The 22761-nt window shown below is 37.6% G+C and overlaps 1 protein-coding gene, 1 long non-coding RNA gene and 1 gene segment (V, D, J or C); 1 reads left to right on the forward strand and 2 right to left on the reverse strand.

The window, feature by feature from the left end:
* Positions 1-518: 518 nt before the first annotated feature.
* On the reverse strand, positions 519-13408 carry LOC121913472 (major histocompatibility complex class I-related gene protein-like). Its single transcript, XM_042436126.1, has 7 exons — positions 13264-13408; positions 8651-8839; positions 5670-5933; positions 3761-4039; positions 3257-3553; positions 2534-2632; positions 519-1653 (listed from the first exon to the last, which is right to left on the reverse strand). Exons 1-7 carry the CDS (start codon positions 13406-13408, stop codon positions 1595-1597), a joined length of 1332 nt encoding a protein of 443 aa, XP_042292060.1. The 3' UTR covers positions 519-1594.
* Positions 13409-14422: 1014 nt separating this feature from the next.
* Positions 14423-14904, forward strand: LOC121913473. The segment is given in 2 exon segments: positions 14423-14474; positions 14582-14904. Coding segments are annotated over 2 exon segments (375 nt in total).
* A 3647-nt stretch (positions 14905-18551) lies between these two features.
* LOC121912764 lies at positions 18552-21694 on the reverse strand. Its single transcript, XR_006100143.1, has 3 exons — positions 21397-21694; positions 21140-21261; positions 18552-18900 (listed from the first exon to the last, which is right to left on the reverse strand). It is a non-coding gene; the product is annotated as an uncharacterized LOC121912764 (long non-coding RNA).
* Between the last annotated feature and the right edge of the window lie 1067 nt (positions 21695-22761).

The raw sequence follows: 22761 nt of genomic DNA on the forward strand, positions 1-22761 counted from the left end.
ATAACTTTTCTATTTCCAAACAGTGCAACAGTGTTTCATTTGACCAACTGAGCACATCTGCCTGGTCAAGTTTAACAAAGGTGAACTCTGATATGTGAATCTGACAGGCTCCTCTATTTATTAAAGAATAAGCAAAAAAAACAAAAAGCAGTGAAAAAAAAAGTGAAACAGCAGTGTATCAGATTTTGACAATCATTTATGTAATCAACAATGTTTGCATGCTGAGAAACCAAACAGAGACATTGTGCCAATATAAAATAATAGACAGTATTGAGAAAATTTGGAAAGATAAGATGATCAAAATTATTAAACCCATTTCAAAATATGGATTACAAGCTTACATTATAAACGTATAAAAGTACAAATATCTCTCTATATAAGGCAAGGAATCTGTCTGTCTGTCTCTCTCTCTATCTGTCTGTCTGCATGTATGTATGGGTTTGTGGGTTTGTCCTTTGCATATCTTGAGAACTGTTCATCCAATCTACTTCATACCTGGCAGGTGGATTGCTGGGGAAACGAGGAAGTGCAATGTCGATGTGTGAAGTTGTTTGGATGAGCAGTTCTCGAGAAATATATAAAAATACCTCATAAATTACGTTGATAATGGTGATATGCTTCTTCTTCTGCCTGTGGAGTCAATGAGCAGAAATATGGACAGCGCCACGCTGCCATTGTAACCCACACTGTGGTCAGAGGTGGGACATAGTGTTGCTATGTGACTTGAAAACGTTTAAGAGACTTAAGCTCTACTATTGAAATGTGTAACGTAATTGTGAATGAAACTTGGCATGTACATTCAAGACTTAGTGCTGGATGTCTCAGGTACGTTCAGAAATATGTAAAAATACCTCATAAACAATGTTGCTTCTGCGTCCTCTACTGCACATGGATTTAACAGGCAGAAATACTGACAGTTTCCCATTGCAAGTCACATTGTGGTCAGGGATGGAATTACATCTGTAGTGATAAGAACTACCACAGAGAATGAATTGAAAAAGTTTAGAGAGTTAAGCTCTATTTCCGTTCCTCACACACAAGAACTTTGTATGTATGTTCAAAACATAGTGCAGGATGTCTCAGGCAGGTTTTGATCGGGCACTACAGTTCATCCAATCAACTTCAGCTCAACTCAAAATTGTAGACTCCAGATATTCGGCATGTGAGGTGTTTAGGGAGCATCGGTAAATTGTAGCATCTACTGATAGTCAGGCACATTTTGAACGGGCACTGCAATATTAAAATATAAATGTATATATTCAGACAGACAATGACACTATGTGAAAAACTTCAGTCTCCATGATATAATCAGGCATAAAACACAATGTCAAAAACACACATTTGATTGATTGATTGATTTAGATATAAAATATCTCATTTTGGAATATATTGGTAACCAGACTTAATTTATCTACTATGCTTTCAATGTACTATCATCATTAGTTAAAGATTTTTTTTCCAGCTAGAATATGACAGAGAGGTTTAACACTGAATTAGGAAACAATTTGTATTTTGTGTACACAAGTGGGCAGCTTTGATTAACTGGAAGTGTGAATAATCGGTCTTTAATTTTTTTCATCCTACATGAAATCTCTCACTGTACTCTGGCTTCTGGATTCGGTTGCTCAGAGAGCTCAGTGCTGTTGTCAGAAGCTGAAAGGTCAGAAACACACTGTTAGTTCATTTATCCTGCACTGAACTGCCTTTTATATTGGGTATGCTCAGTGTCTGACATCTCATCCAGAACCAAGTGAAACGCTGCATCTGTCAGAATCAATGACCTGGCTCATCAACTTGAATGTCACATTTGCAACCTGCAGCATCCAACCCCATGAACTTCAGATTAAACAGCAGCACAATAACATAATCTGTCTTTCATACATGATATCATGTGAAAAGACTGAGTCTAAAGCAACATTTCCCTGACATTAATTCAACATCCTCACCAGTCTTCATCAAACACAGAGACAAGTGTTTTAAATCATTTGTGTAAATTCAGCATGACCCATAGTCAGAATGGTCATAATTATGAAAATAAGACCCAGGTTGAAAAATACCAGAATTTTCTTTAAATTGTTACTGGCGATGTCCAGAGGATATAATTAATGTTTCAATTTACTTAACTTTATTTTCCAGTAACACACCTTAATATTAGTGCATGACAGATCAGATAAAACATAGAAAAAACAAGTACTTATGAGATGGAGGGCATTTGGCTGAAATAAGAACAAAACTCAAATAATATCATTTTACACAGTTATAAATGCCAGTATATCAACTGCTCACCATTGAATCCAATTGCCTCTCTTACTTTCTCTCCTACATACATTAAATAAATATTATGATAAATATGATATTTTGCCCTTCTACCCTTTGTCTATTACATTTCTCTATCATCATTAAACTAGTCTCACTGTTGATAGCTTCAGACTATTAATTCATTCTTGTTTTACATTTATAATCTGGTTAACTCAAAGTCAAGCTAAGCACACAAAACATTTAATAAGAACCTCTCTCAGTTTAGGTCTCTCACCTCTCTTCTTTTTGTAAAACATGAATCCAGCAGCAGCTATAAGGATGACAGCAAGAGCAACCACTGTAATGATGGGGATGGTCATATCTGTAAGTATCTCTGTTAAGCAAAAAACAAAGAAAAAATGACTAGAAGCAGGTTAAAACTGATGTACATCTATCCATCTATTTAATAAGACTAGATGGGTCATAATTATATTAATAAAATGGACAAAGAAACAAATGAATACATTTATTCACTGACAATGAAATAGATAAAGAAACTATGCTTTAGGATGAGAGCAGCTACAAACAAGTTAACAAACAAACCGTCAACAAACTAGAACCTGAAGTAAGGACAGAAAAGCTAAACTAACAACAAAATCACTCGTTTGCAGACTTCAACTTCAACTTTCACACACAAATTTGTACCGCTGACCAATTGACAGCACTGACTTTTGAGAGAACAAAGAGCGGGAAAATCCAAGATGAGGAAGCTATCGTCGTTGTATAACTGCCCCAAAAAAGACGGTTTGCAGTCAGTTGTGAGACAGGAGTTTATGGTACAAAACTCAATTCATTTATCATCAGAAGTATCTAGCTGACTTGCTAACTGGCAGTTTAGGCTATTTGTCCAATCCAACACCAAAAAGGAGACAAAAACAAGCATGAATTGAAGGAATACTAAAGTAAACTAAATTCGTCTTTTTTGTCTCACATGTGTAACATTTGATTCCAGTCTCACCCCGGTTGGTCCTGATCACAGCTTTGTCCAGTTTGGTGATGATGTCGTCCTTTACACCAGAGAGATGAAACACACATTCGTACTTCTTCCAGTCATCAGGTGACACTGATGAAAGGTTCAGGTCAACACTCAACTGGAAGGATCCATCATGGTTGGGGAGGATCTCTCCACGTTCCTCATGAAGCTCCTCTCCATCTTTCCTCCAGAACATATCGGCTCTGTGAGGGTAGAAACCTGTAGCGAAGCAGCTGACTGGAGAGGAGAGAGTCTTCTGGAGGAGAGACACTGAGGGAAGCTCTGGAGAGTGAGAGAGAGAGCAAGACAGACAGAGAATGGTAGAGAGAAAGACATAAACTGAACATCACAGACAGAAACATTACAGTTCATTATATGCAATAATTCTCTACACGTTGGTTCATTTTGATTTTAATGTTACTGCACATTATCAACAGAAATATAAATATCATTGTGTCCATGAAACTACATCAGGTCATGTGATTCTACCTGTTCTCAGCAGAGAGCTCTTCCCATAGTCCAGACTCTTGTTCACCCCCCGAGGGCAAACGTTGGTGAGGAGGTTCTGAATGTAGTTTAATCCAAAGCTGTGACTCTCCAACATGCGTTCAATAATGATAGCTTGTGGTTTGGAAGCGATCCATCTCAGTGTCTTCAGGTCAAATGATGAGAAGTCTTCTCCATCATAACCGATCTGAACAAAACCAGTAGTCTCTTCAGTCTCATTATCCCATTCACAGCCAGCCATAATCTGTAAAATGTGGACATCTGAGAGAGAGACAGAGACACAGACTGCAGTAAACCAGAGTGAGATCTCAGCACAGTCAGTTATCATCAGTTAATATCACATCTTCACCACAGAGACACACTGATCCACACACACCAAAACAGAAGAGCTACACCTTCTGCTGTTATTGGCTGGATGGAAACCACTCACAGCCAATCATCATCTGGACAGTGTGGACGACTCAGAGAGAGACAGAGAGGCAGAGACTGCTGGGAAACAGAGTCCATTTCCTGTCTTTACCACAGAGACACACTGCCTCCACTGAGACCAACACACACTTTATCTACACTGTTGAAGGTGGTGTGACTTCATGTGAGCTGCAGGAACAAACACACACACACACACACACACACACACACACACACACCAAAGGTGGAGTCCTGACCAACACACACAGATTAAACCTGATCCTGGACTGAAGATTAAATTCACTGAAACCCTGCAGCCAGTGGATCAGTCCAACAATATCCTTCTCCTGTGAGAAACTACAGACTAGACGGTCCTGAAGCTGCTCCAGAAGATTCCACTGAAGGAGGGTTTTATTCAGGATTAGTCACTAGACTCCACCTGCTCAGCCAGGACATTGTGTCCTTTTCTGCATGTGTTACTACACACGGATATTAAAATTGCTAAGCTTAGTTTAATAATATGCAGCCATGGTTTTTGAAGAATATTTAATTTAAGTCAAGGGATATTGGGGCTTTGTACAAAGATGAATTGTTCAGTATGTTCTGTTAGTGGGAGAAACAAACTTAATTTTGGGTTAAACTGAGAACAAATCCTAACAAAGTTCTTTTGTGCAACAACTTAAACACATAAACTAACTTGGTGGTAAAGGTATAAGAGCCATAATATACTCCATGGTTTCCTGATACAGAAAACAAAGGTCATGGTATTTTTTACCTCCACTTTTATCTTCTTGTTTTGTGCATTATTGCTTATATAATATCTGTTATTTACCATGATGGAAACACTGCATTAGTGCACCACAGTATTACCTTGTTAAACAGTTAACAATGTGTAAATAAAACACAGTTGATGGATGAAGAGGGGTGGGAGAGGGGTCACTTTGATTGTGTGTGTGTGTGTGTGTGTGTGTATGTTCTGATAGTTGACATTTTCAGAAAACATCAAGCAGTGATGTTTTCTCATTCCAAGACCTTCTAGAAGGAAAGCACACATGCTTCAATAGATGTTGTGGACTTGAGCTTGTATATGAGTTTTCTGGTGTGTATGCGCACATGCAAAAAGATTACCTGAATGTCTGTGTATGTATTTATAGATAGGTTTGTGTGTAGATACTCCTCTAGATGTTCATGAAGATATTCATGTCTGTATATTATGTTATGTTGTACATGTTAAATGTATATAATATTAATAGTATAATATCATATTTCTTGCCCTTCAGTTGGGGTGGTGGAGATGGTTTTGGAGATGGTGTGAGAGAAATTATCTGTATTGTCATTATGATGTATAGAGTTGCTTAACATGTATTCACCTAGTGTATTAAAGTGAACTGTTCATGTAGATGCACAAATAAATGAAGATACAATTACTTAAACACACAAAAAAACATTAAAGAAGTAAAAAATTAAAAAAGAAAATATGTACCTCCAGTTTGGTCAAAGTGCCGATTCAGTTCGACCATGTCTTTTAGAATCCTTTGGAGAGTCATACAGGTCACAGTGTAAACCCCCAAAAGCTGAGGATCATCTTTGATTATTTTTTTTGCCCAGTCCGGTGTGGGTTCTGCTCTCTTGATGTTGCTGTCACAGTAACCCAACTGAACTTCATCAACCATTGCAACAGCCACAAACTCTGGGAAGGTTTGGGGTCCAGAGGATCCAGTCAGAAAATATGTCAAGGAGTGTTTCACTGTAGGACAAACAAAGTTTTAAATAACAGTTTTTCATTAATGTTTCATGTATGATTCTATGAGCACAACAGACTTTACATTTCTGTTTAATCCAAACAATTTATTTTTTAAACCTTTAATTATACATTAATAAATATATATTTAGCGTAGATTGACTTAGCATAAATGCTCTTTAACAGCAATGTTTGTTTGAAACACACACAAATGCAACAGAAAGACAATCAAAATCAGGCTTAGGTAGAGCAGTTCCTGGCAGGTATGGGCAAGATTTTGTGGATGGTTCTGAAGTATTTTGATGGCATGCAAGATTATTCCCAGTGACTGGAAATTTAACTGTTAAAGAATGCAGTTTCACTTTGGTACTCAGTGTGTTTCTGTAAAAATGATTGCATGTCTTGTATTAACTTTTAACTAACTAAAATGTGTTTAGTTTCATATCATTTATTATCAGGATTACCTTGAAAGTGACACGTTGTTAAAATGTACAACAGAAGTCTGGGTCAGACAGGACATTGGTTGGACAATTTTTGAACATATTAAGTTGTTAATCTGGATGTATAAAGCTGTAGATTGCACACTGTACACATGAACTTTAGCAGAATAGTTAAATAGCCTGTTGATGATGGTAACGACATATTTTGATGTTGCTGGGATGTCCAGAGGGGACGTCTAGCTGACGGTCAGGTAAATTTTTTTGAACCATAACAGTACGTCTTGATGTTCAGATGACAGTCATTCAACATCTCAGTGTTTGCTGCGCTGAAGTAAGTAAGTGTAAGTGTGCAGGCGTCACTATTTTCAAAGGAGATAAACTCACACAAGCAGCAGAGAAACATTTAACCACCATGAAAGAAACTAGCGACCAAAGGGACAGAGAGGTCATATCTGACTTACGTTATCTAACGTCTTCTTTCTTTGAGATGAATTATGTCATATTTAATGTCCCACTGCATTTGTTGCATTTGACACTGACAAACAAGGTAACTCTCCTTGTTGTTAACTTTCTACATTATTGTTGTGAGGACAGAGTGTGACTGGCTTCACAGTTCACTTCAGAGTTTCTTTTCCAGCAACTTCCTTTCATACTTTCACAGTAACATGACAGTGAACGCTTCTGACTGATAATTAACTATTCTTTAATGGAAGGATGCCAACTTCACATTTCTTAAGTCTGGAACACAGTTAGTTTTCTCCACTTTAATCAAGAATTTATTGGCAGTGGTATCTTTGAGTTGTAGGACGTGTATATATATATATATATAAATTAGAGAAACAATACGTAACCTATAAACAATAGGTAACCGCTCTATATATATATATATATATATATATATATATAGAGGTTACGTATTGTTTCTCTAATTTTAAATTTTATATTTTGTATGTCCTCTAATGTTGAGAGTTGTGTTTTACAAGTTTCAATTGTTAAAAGCACAATAAAACTGGCAGTGAATAGACATTAAAATCTGAGGTATGTTAAGTTCTGCAGTTAATGTACAGTTTATGAATATTATACATTTATATTTTAAAATAGAAATATGAATGCTGAAATAGAAGTTACACAACTGTTTAAAAACATTTATACGTTACCTGGAGATACAACATGGCAAAAGAGAAGCATGCCAACTTCACATTTTTCCCTTCAGGAAGACGTTGCTTAGTTTCCTCCATTTTAATCAAGAATTAATTGGCAGTGGTATATTTGAGTTGTAGGACGTGTATATATACGTATTGCTTATTATAAATGTCTAATTTTAGATTTTATATATTTATATAGCTGCAGAGAAACATTTAACCATTACGAAAGAAACTAGCGACCAAAAGGGACACAGAGGTTGTATCTGATTCACATTATCGAACGTCTTCTTTCTTTGCAACTCAGTCGCCAACGTTTTATTGGTGACCAGGCTGGTTTGTTGGCAGCAAGTTGGAAGTCAGCAGAAAGCACGGTTCGAGACCACCTCGAAACCGAAACCAATGTCCGCTTCCCGTTTCAACCGACAAAAGCGGGTGTTTTTAGCGAGACGTGAGGACATTTGCAGCCCTTCTTCTAGCGAGAAAACCGGCTTTTTTAGTGATACATCGGCCGTTTTTATTTTTTTTTTTTATTTTTATTTTAAGCCAAACGATGCAGAAACGTTCAATGCCAACGTTTTCTTCTAGCGACTGGGTTGCAGCCGTCACTGACACTGAATATATTCGGGATTTTGCTGAAATGACAGTTATGTATCAGCCTGGTCGCCAGAATAAAATATTGTACGGCATTGTACGTTTCTGCAAACCACAGAAACGTTGAATATCTACGTTTCAACACGTGAAATACGTAGCATATTGTGATGTGAATTGGCGAAGATACCTTGATTGGACTGACAAGCGACGAACTAATGAGTGTCAGGTGTGACTGATTGGGCCGCTGTTGGACCCTGGAAAAGGGTTAAGGGAAGAGCGGGCATTCGTGGGTGGAGGTCTGGAGAGCGAGCTGCCCTGCGGTGTGGCTGCGTTCATTCCGGGAGCAGGAGTGTATCGTTCGCAGCTGTTTAGGGCTGCCGGCGACGAAGCCAGGTAAAATAGGGGGTTAGTGAGTTCCTGTGTTAGGAGGGGAGGTCTGTTGCCTCCTTTAGTTAGTTAGGGCTGGGGCTTTGGGAGCGCAAGCCGCCGCCGCTGTTCCCCAACCTCGCTGCTGCCTCCGGCACGCCGCCGTTCCCTGCCTGTTCACCTGCTGTGCCGTCTGACGGAGCCGTCGTTCCCTGGAGAGTGTGACGGTATTGTCGTGGGGACAGGAGAGAAGCTGGGTGGGGGTGAGTTGGGTCCCAGGCGGGGGGAGGTTTTGTATTGGCCCCACCCTCTTTCTTAAAGTAGACGTGTGACTCCACTGTGTGCAGTGTGGTGTGCTCCCAGGCCTTTACTGTAGTAGTTGTGATGTGCCCTTATCCCTGATGTGTGTTGCATCTCTGGATGGTGGTGTGTATTTTTATAGTGTGGCCAACCCTGACTCCCCCTCAAGTGGCATAACTATCCTATCTAGTGAAACTCCGAAGACCTTTTTTTATTGGTGTTAACTTAATAAAGATTTCCAGTTTGCCTGATACTTTTATGGTCTGGTGTCGGTTATTCTTAGGTCTCTGTCATTTATCCCACATAAATTCTGGTCTCTGTTTGAACTCAGATTTATTACAATATTAACATTTCAACAATACGTGTCATATCAAAATGTCAACAAAACGCATTATGTCAACATTTCAACGAAACGTATTAGGCCTATATCAACATTTCCAAAATACGTATCATCTCAACATTTCTAAAGTGACGTAGTTCACATGTGATCTTTGAGTTTTTTTTTCCTATAAAGGAGGAGAGGGGCGGGTGGGTGGTTAGTAAATTTGTTCAGCCCAGTCCAACCGTAATCCACCCTCACCCACCCCCCTCATCCTACGCGGCGATTACGCGCCCGTCTATAAAGGATTTGTAAATAATTTATTTATCATTGCTAAAGCCATTGATTAAACACTTTATAATTGACGACATATCAAAAATGATATAGGTAAAGCTTGAACTAAACTGCGTAAAAGTGCCCAATATGAAAGTGAAAGTTAACTGTATTACACTAAGCCTTTTACACTCTCACTTAAAACCAAACAAGTAATTTTCGACAACTAAATGTTAAAAAAAACACAGTTTTTAAGCTAATCTTACCCGAATGTGTGAAAGAAAAGAAGATGAGCAGAAAAACAAGCTCCATCGTCTTCATGGCATCACTTTTTGGGCAGTCCTGTTGAGTGACCACTGCGGTGGACAAACCAGTCGCCGTTTTAATTTTGTTGTGCGTCTTCGTTCGTTGAGTGGGAAGGTGGGACCAAAGTAGACCATCAGTATCACATTGCGCCTGAGGCATGAAGACGTCCAGCCCACTGACTATCACTAATCTATACAGACACACATTTTACTCTTGGAACAAATGTAATAGTTATACATATTTGATAGTTTAAAGTCCAAAAAAGACTGGTGTTTCGGTGATTTTGACAGCTGCCAGGATCAAACGTCTGGATTTATAATGGATAATGGATGTTCTGAATTGTTTGGCTCGGGGCATCAGTTATTTTACTTCGATTAGTTGAGGGCCCATCTGCGCATACACAGGCATACTTGTCATGTTTGTTGTCACCTCTCAGCATCATTTGTTTTGTGCAGTAAGAGCAGTGGGTTTTTTAATGTAAGGCAAGGCAAGTTTTTTGTATAAATCTGTTAGCCTTTCTAAGAATTTTAACTACCAACCTCCTTTCTGACATCAAAATATCATAACCATCACTTACAGTGCGGAGGTCTATGCGGGTGACCATTTCCAAAACTAATTTGCTGTATATCTGTTGCTGAGTTTTAATTAAATACTTTTTTTTGCATCTATTTGATGATAATTTGCAAGTGTTTAAATCTTCAGTAACACGGTTGAGTTTAATTTTCACTTTAACCAATATGGTCTGATCTTATATGGAAACAGGCTGTTTGTAAGAATCTTGCTTTAACTGTTGAAAAGTAAGTCAGGAAACCTTTTGTAATGTTGGAGGTGTGGAAATGCTCTGGCAGCTGTTTCTCTGTGGTGACCTCACAGCTGAGACATTTCCGAGTTATGTTGCTATCTGGTATTATAAGGAAATACACACTCTGAATCACAAGGTTCATTGTGTGTACATTTATTCACTTCAGAAGGAAGTGGTAAAGTCCAAGACTGTTGTCATCAACACAACACTGACATTAGGTAAATAAGAAAATATAAATCTCTTAGCCTGTCTAGGAAATTTAACTACCAACCTCTTTTCTGACATCAAAACATCATGACTATCATTTACAGTACAGAGGTCTATGCAGGTGACCATTTCCAAAAGTAATTTGCTATATATCTGTTGCAGTGTTAATAAAGACCTTTTTGTATTTATTTGATGATAATTTAATACTTAAATCTTCAGTAACACAATGGAAAAGTTGCAGTTAAAGTTCAATTTTCACTTTAACTGTATTGGTCTGATCTTCCATGGAAACAGGTTGTTTGTTGAAAACTTAAAGTCAGGAAACCTTTTGTAATGTTGGAGGTGTGGAAATGCTCTGGCAGCTGTTTCTGTGTGGTGACCTCACAGCTGAGACATGTCAGATTTGTGTTACTCACTAGTGGTAAAATAGGGAAAGACACACTCACAGTCATAAGAGTCATAGTACTCATTCTGAAATAAACCAAAATTTGTGGTAAGTTTGTGTTTTCGTAGTAGTGTAAACTTTTTCTTTTTCTTTTACCTCACACATTTTGACAACTGATAAAATTTTCAAAAGTAAGCTCATGCTCTCCAGGTATCGGGGACAAGCTTCACTAGATTGTTTCCCAAAACTTGGGACAAAACCTTTAAGCCTACACATCTGAACATTTGAGGTAGACACAGGTATGATGTAACAGGAAGACCTCTTAAGCAGGTTTTCAGGAGAATTTTATTTATTAATTGAACAAATTGAACAAAAGTGACACTAGAAAAAGTAGCAGCTCCTATAGAAAAAATTAAGTTCACCAAATAAAAAAAGAAGATAAATAAATAAAAAAAATCTAATTCTCATTTGACCTTATGTTAAGACAGGAGATAATTTCTACACCTACTGTATGGGACACATCTGAGGACTGTGACCCCCCAAAAATCATGTTTTCAAATCACCAGTGAAAAGATGATTGATCAACAATTCATAATTAATTAACTTGTAGATGATGTAGAGACAAACTTAAACTGAAGTGAAAACATTTAGCCAAAAATAGATCACATAATCTTATAGAAGATGTATACTGTCATGTAGACAAATCAATTTTCAGTTTTAGCAATATGAAATAAAGTACATCTGTCAGTATCACCAGTAAAACCCTCATTAATCCTCTAACATCAATAATCTGAGAATTAATAATAACCTTAAAATTACCATATCAGCATTTATCATCCGCATGACAAATACAGGACTCTGAAGATGACAAATGTATAAGATACAAATGCATAAGCTCCAAGAGGTGTTACTGCTTTAATATGTAAGTTTCAATGAAAGGAGGAGTTTCTACATATTCACAATTGTATTTATGTTGTGTAAAATTGTGGAAACGTAAACAAATTTAAGTTTAAAAAGAGTTATAGCTGTTACATGGAGTGGAGGAGCAATGTGTGTTGGAAGACTAAGACATAACTCACAGATATTTATACTTTGGTTAACTTGGGACACGTTGGTATGTAGTGTTCAAACTATGTAAGTACTCACAATGAAACAGAGAAACAAAATCATCAAAATGTCTTTTCAACTGGTGCCTTGTGCAGAATTTTCATTCATGTTTCTAAAATGCAACTGTCCAACTAATTGTGAGTGAAAGCATTACATTTAAAGTTTTAGGTTTGACTCCTGTGTTAGAAGCAGAGGTTAAAGTGCTGAGTATCATCATGTCTCCCATAAGTTGACTATGCTAATCATCATCAAGGACAGTACATCACATGACTAACTGACATGAATTTGATATCTGAAGACAAAAGATGCCCCACTGGAGTAACGTTGTGGCTCTTTGGTGTCTGGTAGCTGCTGCAGTGATTCATCTCCACCAAAGGTTTGAGGAAACAGCTGGACAGCAGCATCAGTTCTCTCCAGATGTTGTTACTCCTGCAGTGGAGGATTCACATCAACATTAATGCTTCTATCAGCTCTCAGATAATCTTCACAGATATCATTCTTCACTGCATCCACTGATGACCTGAAACTCATAAATCTGGGGTCCGTTTCACAAAGCAGGTTCAACAAACTGAAAAGTTTCCCTCATTTCAGGGTTAACAGACTCTGAGTTTTCACTAAACCTGCTTTGTGAAACGGACCCCAGCTTTGTGGAACGGACCCCAGGAAACACAGGGAAGGGGGAAAAAAAAACAGGGAAACGCTAGGGAATCTTCAGGTACCATAACAAGGTCATGTGGGTTAAAAGTCTTTCCTTTTCTAAAAATAGACTTGATGAAGATTAGGAAAATAATTTGTTTTACACACAAACTCATCAATAGTTTTCAATTTACTAATTGAAATTCCAGTGAATGGGCCCAAAACTTGCATGAGTTTGATGACACAGGTGTGAGCAAGACAAACATGTCTCACCCTGCAGAAAATTCTCATCCTGTCAATCAATCTTTCAAAATAAAAGCATACCACACTTATAATGAATATCCTCCATTTTTAAAAAGCAAAATGATCTAATTCCAATGGGCCAGAGTGCGAGGTCCCGACCAATGCTGCTTGCAGCTTTAATTTATGGTTGTCCTGGAAATAATAAAACATATATGCCAGTCCTGACCCGCATTGGCCGACACCTTTCATCTTGCTTTGTGACTGTCAGCTCATCTGATGAGCCTCCTGCCTCTTCTTCAGAGCACTCTACCTCTTCATCAACAGGCTCAAACTCATCCTCAGCGTTTTCCTCATCTGACATCCTGGTGTCCACTATAGAGGACATTCATAAATAGGCTATTATTTCCACTCATAAATAAATAAACTTCTCTCAGACCTCACTACATAATTCCTGACATGTTGATAAACAAGACAATATATAAATATATATATATATATAAACAATATTTGACTTCTTTGTCTTTCCATGAAATGTGCTTGTTGATATGGAAACCATTTTGTGCTGAAAGGAAGATGAAGTTGTCACCATCCCACCCCTACCCATGTGGTATCACTGGAAAGCCCAGGATGTCCTCTTTAGAGTACAGTGGTAATTAATAGAATAACTCATATGTGTAAGAGGAGAGATGCAAAACCAGAATGTCCACTACAGAGGACACAAATACCCTTATTTTCTCTTCTTTTAGCCCATAATCTGATCAGGAATTAAAGCAGGATATCTGGCTCCTCTCCCTTCCCTTTAAAAGTACAAAAAGTGTTGCCAGGTTTGCGATCTACTGAAGTAATTTCACTGAACTCATGTTAAATATTTAATTGGTTATTTGCAATCAATTATATCTTCTTCCTATGGATAAAAACGGTTCTGGAAAGAAGAAATCATTTCTATTGGTCTTTTTATAGCTGAGTATGTAGCAACTAAATTTATAAAATTCTCATCATGATTTTCTTTTTGCCATGACGCCTGTCATCCTATCTGAAGAGTGGCTCTCCTCTCTTTACAATCTTCTGACAACATTTTAATGAGAAGAAAAAATGAATTTAACCTTTCGTCTTCTAAAAGCATTTGGTGAACTTGCAGCCTTAACTTTCATTTTGTCCTCTTACAGAAATCATTGTACATGCAGAACTGTGCAAATAACAGAAAACAAGCCCCTGTTGGAGTCAGCTAGAGCATTTCCATAGAGAGCCACTTTGCATCAGCAGCACCATGCTCCAGTGCTCTGGGAGAGTTTATAGTCCTGAGAGTTGAACACTGGATGACTGACAGCTGTCCTTCATCACAACAGAAGCCACAGAAATCCTCCTCATCAAAAACATGACTTTGATCTCCGTCCTCATCTGGACTCTCCTCTGCTGCTGCTTCACAGGTAAAGTCCAGAGAATCAAACTCCTCTCCTCTATGAACATTTGTCCCTCTGAAATGAAGCCCACAAAACCATGATGCTGCTTTATGTTTTTGTCTCTGTATCCTCAGAGTCCAGAGGCCAGATCACAGTGACTCAGCCCGCAGCAGTGAGATCTGCTCTGGGAGGCTCCACAACCATCAACTGTAGGACCAGTCAGAATGTTTATGGTGGGAACGTCTTAGCCTGGTTCCAACAGAGAGATGGAGAAACTCCTAAACTTCTCATTTACTATGCTACCACTCGAGCATCAGGAATTCCAGATCGTTTTACAGGCAGTGGATCAAAGTCTGACTTCACTCTGACCATCAGTGGAGTTCAGGCTGAAGATGCAGCAGTTTACTACTGTCAGAGTCTCCACTATCCCAACAGTCAGTGGGTGTTCACACAGTGAAAAAGCATCGTACAAAAACCTCCCTCAGTCAGACTGAACAGAAACTGAACTGACTGCTGCAGCTGGAAGCTACTGCAGAGACTGATACAGTTCACTGAACACACATGTTACACAATGTCACACGAGTTGAAAAAAAAAGACTTTACTTTTATACCTACTGTACCTGTAGTAATAAACTGAGATGTATATTTTTATCTCAATGCAAATTTAATTGCAGTTGTTTGATGAACACGGATGTCATGGATCTCCCCTTTCTGTTAGTTTTTCATTGAATCACTCGTTGCCTCCATTAGGAAAAACAAAATATTTACTTTTTCATTACCACACCATCATAGAATCAGCTTGTATGACAATGATGTGGTATTATACATCACAATTTATTTGTCACCCCACTTTGTGATACAATTTAGGGTCTTTAAAGTGTATTATTTAGATTTCTAATTCACTGAACAAAAAGAAAAACCCACCTGTATTTAACTATGAAACCCCCAATTATCCAATGCAGTCAAAATAGGATGTTTTTTCTTTCAAATGTCCTTTCACATCAGTGACTGTACATGCAGGACTGGACAGTTAAAACAAAATCTACATTTGCTAAACTTTACAAATCATATTGTTATATATGAATTTAAAATCTTCCTTAAGAAATGCAACACCACCACAACTGCTTTGTGGAAAATCAAATTTGTTTTTCCACTACTGCCTTTTGCCCTCCTTTATGTCACTGATCATTTAAATTATCAACGCTCACAGTTTTGAGGGAGAAACAGCATGATATGTTGAGGACAGCTACAGTTCACTGACTCTACTGCTGGGCACCCTGGGTCTCCTTGTTCAGGGTGAGACTCTCTTCTGAAAACTTTGCTTCAGGATTCAACCAGGTTCACCGCAATGATGTTCTGCTGTGATGGAGAAACACTGATACAAGTAGAATTTACCTTCTTCCATCTATTCTCTTCTGTTTTCATGTTGGTCATCTTTCTCCAAGCTTGATTTGTCTCAGTAACCCTTCTCCTCTTTTTCATGTTTTCCAGGATCATCAGGAGAAATCATCCTGACTCAGTCTTCTGGTTCTCAGTCTGTTGTTCCAGGACAGACTGTTTCCATCAGATGTAAAACCACTTCAAGTGTTACTAATGATCTGCAGTGGTATCATCAGAAACCTCCTAAACTCCTGATTTTAATGCTCAATCCTGTCAGTGTGGAGTATCTGATCGTTTTAGTGGGAGTCAGTCTGGAACTGACTTCACTTTGATCATCAGTAGAGTTCAGGCTGAAGATTCGGGAGTTTATTATTGTCAGCAGGATTACAGCATACTGTTCACACAGTGATACAACGTTGTATAAAAACATCCCTCAGCTGGAGAGGAACTGATTGGACTCAGTAGCTGCACAGAAAACAATACTGTAATTTTTATTGTAACACAACAACGGTATTTTCACCACATCGAACGTGTGTTTAAATTAATTTTAAATAGTAGAATTATTATTATTTATAGTAATTGTGATTATTTTAGGGTCATATTTTTTGATACAGGGTTCCACAGGGGATCAGTGTCTGTTACTGAGTCTAATTTTCTTCATGTCGGGTCACTGTTTGAACATGTAGTTTTGACATAAAAGCTGTGATTGGAAGAAATTGAAAAGCACTGAAGATCTGTTTCGGGCAAATCACAAATACACCCTAAAATACACCCCCTAGCACACAGAGGTATATAGTAAACATCTCCATGTCTCATGATTGTCGTCATTGGAGAGAGTGAGGCATTCCCTCAACTGGAATAATGTTGCTGTTATTAACTGATTTTATTAAATTATAGCTTTGGTTTTAAATCTATATACTGTATTTCTTCAAATAATGGCCAGGGCCTTTATTTACCTCAACTGCAGAGTGTACAAGGCCTTTATTGGAAGCAGGCTTATATCAGAAAGAGGCCTTTATTTCTAATTCCCTCCCTTTACAAGCATATTTGCTCATATTTTAGTACAAAGCCTCCTTGTTTTCTGATCTGCATCTGTTTGCTCTGTTAATTCTTTTTTTACTGCATTACGTTGTCAATACAAACTCATCACTTCCTGTATCCAGTTTTTCCAGTACTTGATTCTTTTCAGATCGATGTCAAAGTGCCTTTCAGCTTTCTCTCCTGAATTTTCCTCCGCATACTGCAAAACTCTCTCTTTGAATTGTTATCAAATTTCTGCATGAGTACTATGCTGCTCAAGTTCACTTTCTACTGTGTTGTGAAAAATTCAGTCACCTGCACGGGTCCTATATGGCAGTGGTTCTCAAACATTTTGATGTCAAGGACCCTTATACTGACACAAATCAGACCACAGATCCACATTTGATAAGATTTTGTCCCAAGGTCCCCATCTGATAAGATTTCTGCTTTTAAATATTTTATTACAGAAAGTGTATGAAACCCATGACCAAAATAGTCATACACTCTGTCATTATATTACTTATGGATGGAACTGTAGTGAGAATAAATAATTCCCCTTTTTGCTTGGGACCCTCTGGAACCCCCTAAAGGTAGGGCTGGGTAACATATATCAATATTATGTTGATATTGTTATATGAGATTAGAAATCATCTTAGATTTTGGATATTGTAACATCGTGATATGGCATAAGTGTTGTCTTTTCCTGGTTTTAAAGGCTGCATTACAGTAAAGTGATGTAAGTTTCTGAACTTACCAGATTGTTTGCCTTTACCCACTTAGTCATTATATCCACATTACTAATTATATCAAAATATCATTGTGTGAATATTTTGTGAAAGCATCAATAGTCATCCCTACAATATCAAATATCGAGGTATTTGGGCAAAAATACCATGATACCAGCTCTACCTTAAGGATCCCTGGGGGTCCCCAGACCCCACTTTGAGAACCACCGCCATATGATACTTCAAATTTAGCTACTGCTATCTTGTGGCATGTGCACATTACTACAAACTACTGTTGGCTGAGACATTAACACACATGCATCCACAGTGACTGAAATAGGAGAATAATACTTTAGATGAATAATCCAGAACAACAAAATGTTGAAAAAAGCATGATTATATTGTTGAATTTATTAAATTAAAGTAGTGGAAATGTTCATTATGTTTAACTGGCATACACATCATGTAACAGGCACCAGGAGTTTATCCACCATTGTTAGGGTTAGGGTTAGGGTTAGGGTTAGGGTCATGGCCTGTTTTTGGGGCCTGCCTTTATTTGTTCATGTCGACCAGGCCCCCAGCCATTATCGTACAGCTGGCTTTTAATGACTACTGCCTTTTATTTGAGAAAATATGGTATGTGGAGATACATGTTAATATTTAGAGTATATGAACTCTTAATCATTTACAGGTTAATTGAATCCATTGGGTATGTGCATTATAGTTTGGAAATACACAAATATTAGATGTTCAAAATTTTATTTGTTAAAATCTTTTACTTTTTCTTATTTATTGTACAACAGATTAAGCCATAAAAAAAGCCTTGTGTAAAACCTTCGATAATTAATGCATTTGTTCTGCATACTGTCTGTCAGTCTCCCTCCCACATATTATGCATAATTCAGCTAGAGAAAAGCAGGCAGGCTGTAATTTTTAAGTGTAATTCACAGACTACTTTTCAGCAATTACTGGTCCACAAAGGAGTTTATTGCAAAGTTTCAAGAAAATAACTACTGAAACACGTGTTCATTCCAAATTACACTGAATAATAATCAACACATAATGGGCGTTTTTATTCAAAACAATTAGCAAAAGTACCAACAGAATTCAACAGAGCTCCTCTTTTTCAGGAGTGACTGCCTCTCCGACCTCCATGTGTGCGCTGACCCTTGGTATGGGGCCGCATGGGACGACTGCCTGAAGGCTGGCTAGAAAGGTTCTTGGTTGCAACACCCCTATATAGTGAATAGCTGAGGAATAAGAATGTTTTAGTCTGGCACGAGGGGGATGAGTTGTGGTCCATGGCCTCTGTCATTTGCTCCACCCTCCTGTTCATGGACCACAGCAATGAATGAGTACAGCTCTCCATCTGACAGAGACTCTTCTCAAAGCACAACTGCATCTCCACCAGTTCCAACTGTAGCTTGTTGAACAAGCCAGTTTGAATGTCCAAGAAGTCCTGCTTATCCAACCTTGAGGTCTGACCCTGTATATCCCTGTCCCTGTATTGTGTGGTGGCACGTGAGGATGTACTGACATGTGGGGACACTGTGGTATATGGGAACTTGGTGATATATGGGGACGTGGTGGTATGTAAGGACGTGGTGATATATGGGGACATGGTGGTATGTAAGGACTTGGTGATATATGAGGACATGGTGATATATGAGGATGTGGTGGTATGTGGGGATGTGGCAGCATCTGAGGACGTTGATCTCTGTTCACCACCACGTGAAACTGACTGGAACATTTGATTTAAATAATTTTGGAACATTTTAAAGCAAGCTAATTTAAGTAATTTATCTGAGCAGTTGTGCAAAATTTTCATTCTGGTATATAACATTTTATATTGTGATATCAATAAATATTGTTCTATATTACATTTTCGGGAAAATCAATTTAGGAACTGTTTATAGATGAAATAACCAGACTGGAATATCTGGTTTTCATTAATAGTAAAAAATGTATGACTGTATGACTCATAGTATTTATCATCCAACCCTAAATTGCATATGTAATTCTTTTGACCACTTACAGTGAAGTTTAATATATTCATGTACTGTACATAATTGAAGAGTTTCAATTGTAGCATTTTGTATGTTTATCAATTGTTCATAATGATGATATTGATTTGTGACAGAGCTGCCTAAGCACTTCCATGTCTGGTTATTTCATTTACTTATTTTTGTGTCTTTTACTCAGTATAGAGGTATGTTGGACTTATTTATGTGTAGCTTCAGAATGTCTAGTTAATTATCTAAATATCAAAATAAAGTTTTCAACCTACCAAATGTGAGTGAAGGCTCCACTGAGAGAGTCAATAAAGGTAGAGGTGGAGGAACTGATTAAAATAGCACAAGAAGTGCCATGTGTTTAATAAAGTTTACAGTAAATTTCTAAGAGTGACACCTCTGCCTCACAGTTTTTTAGTTAGTGTTGCTCCACATAATATTTGGACAAAGATGTCCTAACTTTCAAAGTCGTAATTCCAGTATTGTAACTGAACATATATATGTACATGTGCTGTTTATTGTGGTACCTGGCTTAGATTTTGCTTTAGCTTGAGCAGCAAAAAGCAAAACTAATGAATACAGTTTGACTGACTTATGAAGTGTGCTGATGCTTCATGCTTACGTTAATCATACATGCTGCTGCAGCACCTTCATTTAACCCTTAAATGACCCAAGATCATATAATTTTAAGAAGGGGGTTGTCATATTTGTTTTTTATGTTTTTGTTTTGATTTACATGTTTTTATTATTTTTTAAGGGATTTTTCGATATATATCTTTATCCCTTCTGTTGTTGTTGCACTGCTGTGGGCTAGGAGGAACAGCATTTTGTTTTTTGTGTATGCAAGTACACAAGAAAATGACAATAAAATAAATTTTGAAATCTTAAATGTAACTTGTTTGTTTTGGATGAAGGAATATTACATATATATATATATATATATATATATATATCTTATTACAAAAAATGATATTCCCAATTTACTATGTAAAAGTGAAGGCTGTGTTGGAAGACTCAGTGCAGGCTGAAGAGGAGGAACTGAAAAAAGGCCAATGAATAATATTGAGATTTTGGATTCAAGTGAATGTAACAGTTACACAGTTACACTCAAGTGCACATCAGAAGTTCATCTGGATTAAACTGTTGCTGGTGTTTCAAAATTGAATAAACTATTTTAGGGTGACATCTACTGTTCAAAAAGTGTCATTGCAAATGTTTAGGGATGCGCTGATGAAAGCAGCAGGACAGCAGTGTGGGATATTAACTTTTTGGTCAACCACACTGACAGTGGTGGCAGTGTTTGATTAAATGTTTCCTTTCCCTCCTCCTCTTCAGCTTTTCTCTTCAGCCTCCCCTGAGTCCAAGAAACCCTGTGTTAACTTGTTACTGGAACCTTATAATCAACTGTTTATCAACTTTTACTTTTTATATGTATTTTAAGTATATGTTAAAGTGTATTTTAACAATTACATAACTCATGTTCCATTAAGTTATCTACTGGTCATATTGGTCATTTTTTATTATTTATAACCACTACTACAAGTGCAGTACTCACAGATGACAGTGAGGTTGAGGGGGGCGCTCTTCTTCACCTCCAGCTGGTTGGAGGCTGTGCAGTAAATGGGACCAAACACGTCTGAATACCACTAATAGTCAGCATATTGGACGTAGAAAATCCTTCAGAAAATGAACAGAAAACAAATTAATAGAATGACTGCATGAGATCAGACAAAAATAGTCATAATTTTTTTTTTTACTTTAACAGTTTGGTTCAGTCAAATCCTTTTGTACACGAAAAATATAAAATTTCACCTCTTTGATAGTGAGTCATTTGTCATCTGTCATGATGGGTGTGGTATTGTTGGTCCAGTAGAATCTGAAGAATTAGCCCTTGGCAGAGCAGGTGAGAACCACAGTGCTGTTCTACTCTATCATCTCAGATACCTTGGCACTGATGGTCACATTCGACAACGGCTCTGCAGGAGGAAACGGGGTCATTTGAAGAGTGACGGGGGTCTGAATGGGTCAGTGCATGTCTAGCCAGCAGTGTTACTTCTATGCTGATCTGCGTTGTGTTCTTGGCGTTTTGAATTAAGAGGCAGGAGGCAGCTCTGGGTCTCAGGAGCAATCTCTCTGGTGAAATATGTACAAAGTAACAAAATATCAGCTGGTTGTGTGTGCATGTCTGCTTGGCTCTCCTCTCTGACAGTTGGATAGAACTTTATTCCTACTTTTGCCATGTCAGTTACAAAATTAATAACAACTATTAAATACGATGAAGTTCAATTTCATAGACATATGTAGACATAGCAGCATAAATCAATAAAATCAAAAACAAAACCTAATAACCATGATTATGAATAGTAACATGACAGTACAATATTGTACGGAAGCCCTGAAAGGCAGGCGAGAAATTTTTTTTTCTGGAGATCCAATTTCTAAGTCTGATCTTAATTCTTTTCTCTCTTCATGAGTTCATGAGTTAAGGACAAGTGAAAAAAAAAGGTTTTGCCAGGATAATCTTTCTAAGTTCCATTTAAAAAAAAAAAAAGTTTTGCCAGGATCATTTCTCTAAGTTTTTTTTTTTCATGTGTGAAAGTAGCATGTGAAAAAATGTTTGTTTTTTTTTTCTGTTCTCTGTTGTAATACTCATTTCAGCCAAGTTTTGGCAAAGTTTTGGTTTTTTTTCTTCATCATCTGTGAAAGTAGCAGGTGAAAAAATATTTTTTTTGTCAGGATTTTGTTGTAATACTCATTTCAGCCACACGGGGCCACAAGTGTATGACTACCCGATGTTCTAAATAGGACTGAAAGCATTCATGTTTTCTTCCAGGTGAGTTTTAATAGCTCCATACCCTCTAAACACAAGGTACATATATTGTGTATTAGCAAGTTATGTAACATTTCTGACGCTAATCTGCCGCTAGCATTATCTATACTGATGTTAGCCATTAGCCTGCTAGCTAGCGCTCTAACAGCCGTTAGCCATCAGCCCTCTAGCTAGCAGGTTAACGCCAGTATAGCTGACACTAACAGTTTCTAAATGTGGCTTAAAACTGAATAAAAGTCAATTTATAACAGTTTCTGTGGAACAACCACAACGCTGATGTATTATCTTGTATGTGTGTAAGTTACTCTTTGGTAGACGCCATTGTAGTGGACAAACACAGCACTGAC

The sequence above is a fragment of the Thunnus maccoyii genome, chromosome 15, assembly GCF_910596095.1.
Source record: "Thunnus maccoyii chromosome 15, fThuMac1.1, whole genome shotgun sequence".
NCBI classification, from domain to species: domain Eukaryota; kingdom Metazoa; phylum Chordata; class Actinopteri; order Scombriformes; family Scombridae; genus Thunnus; species Thunnus maccoyii.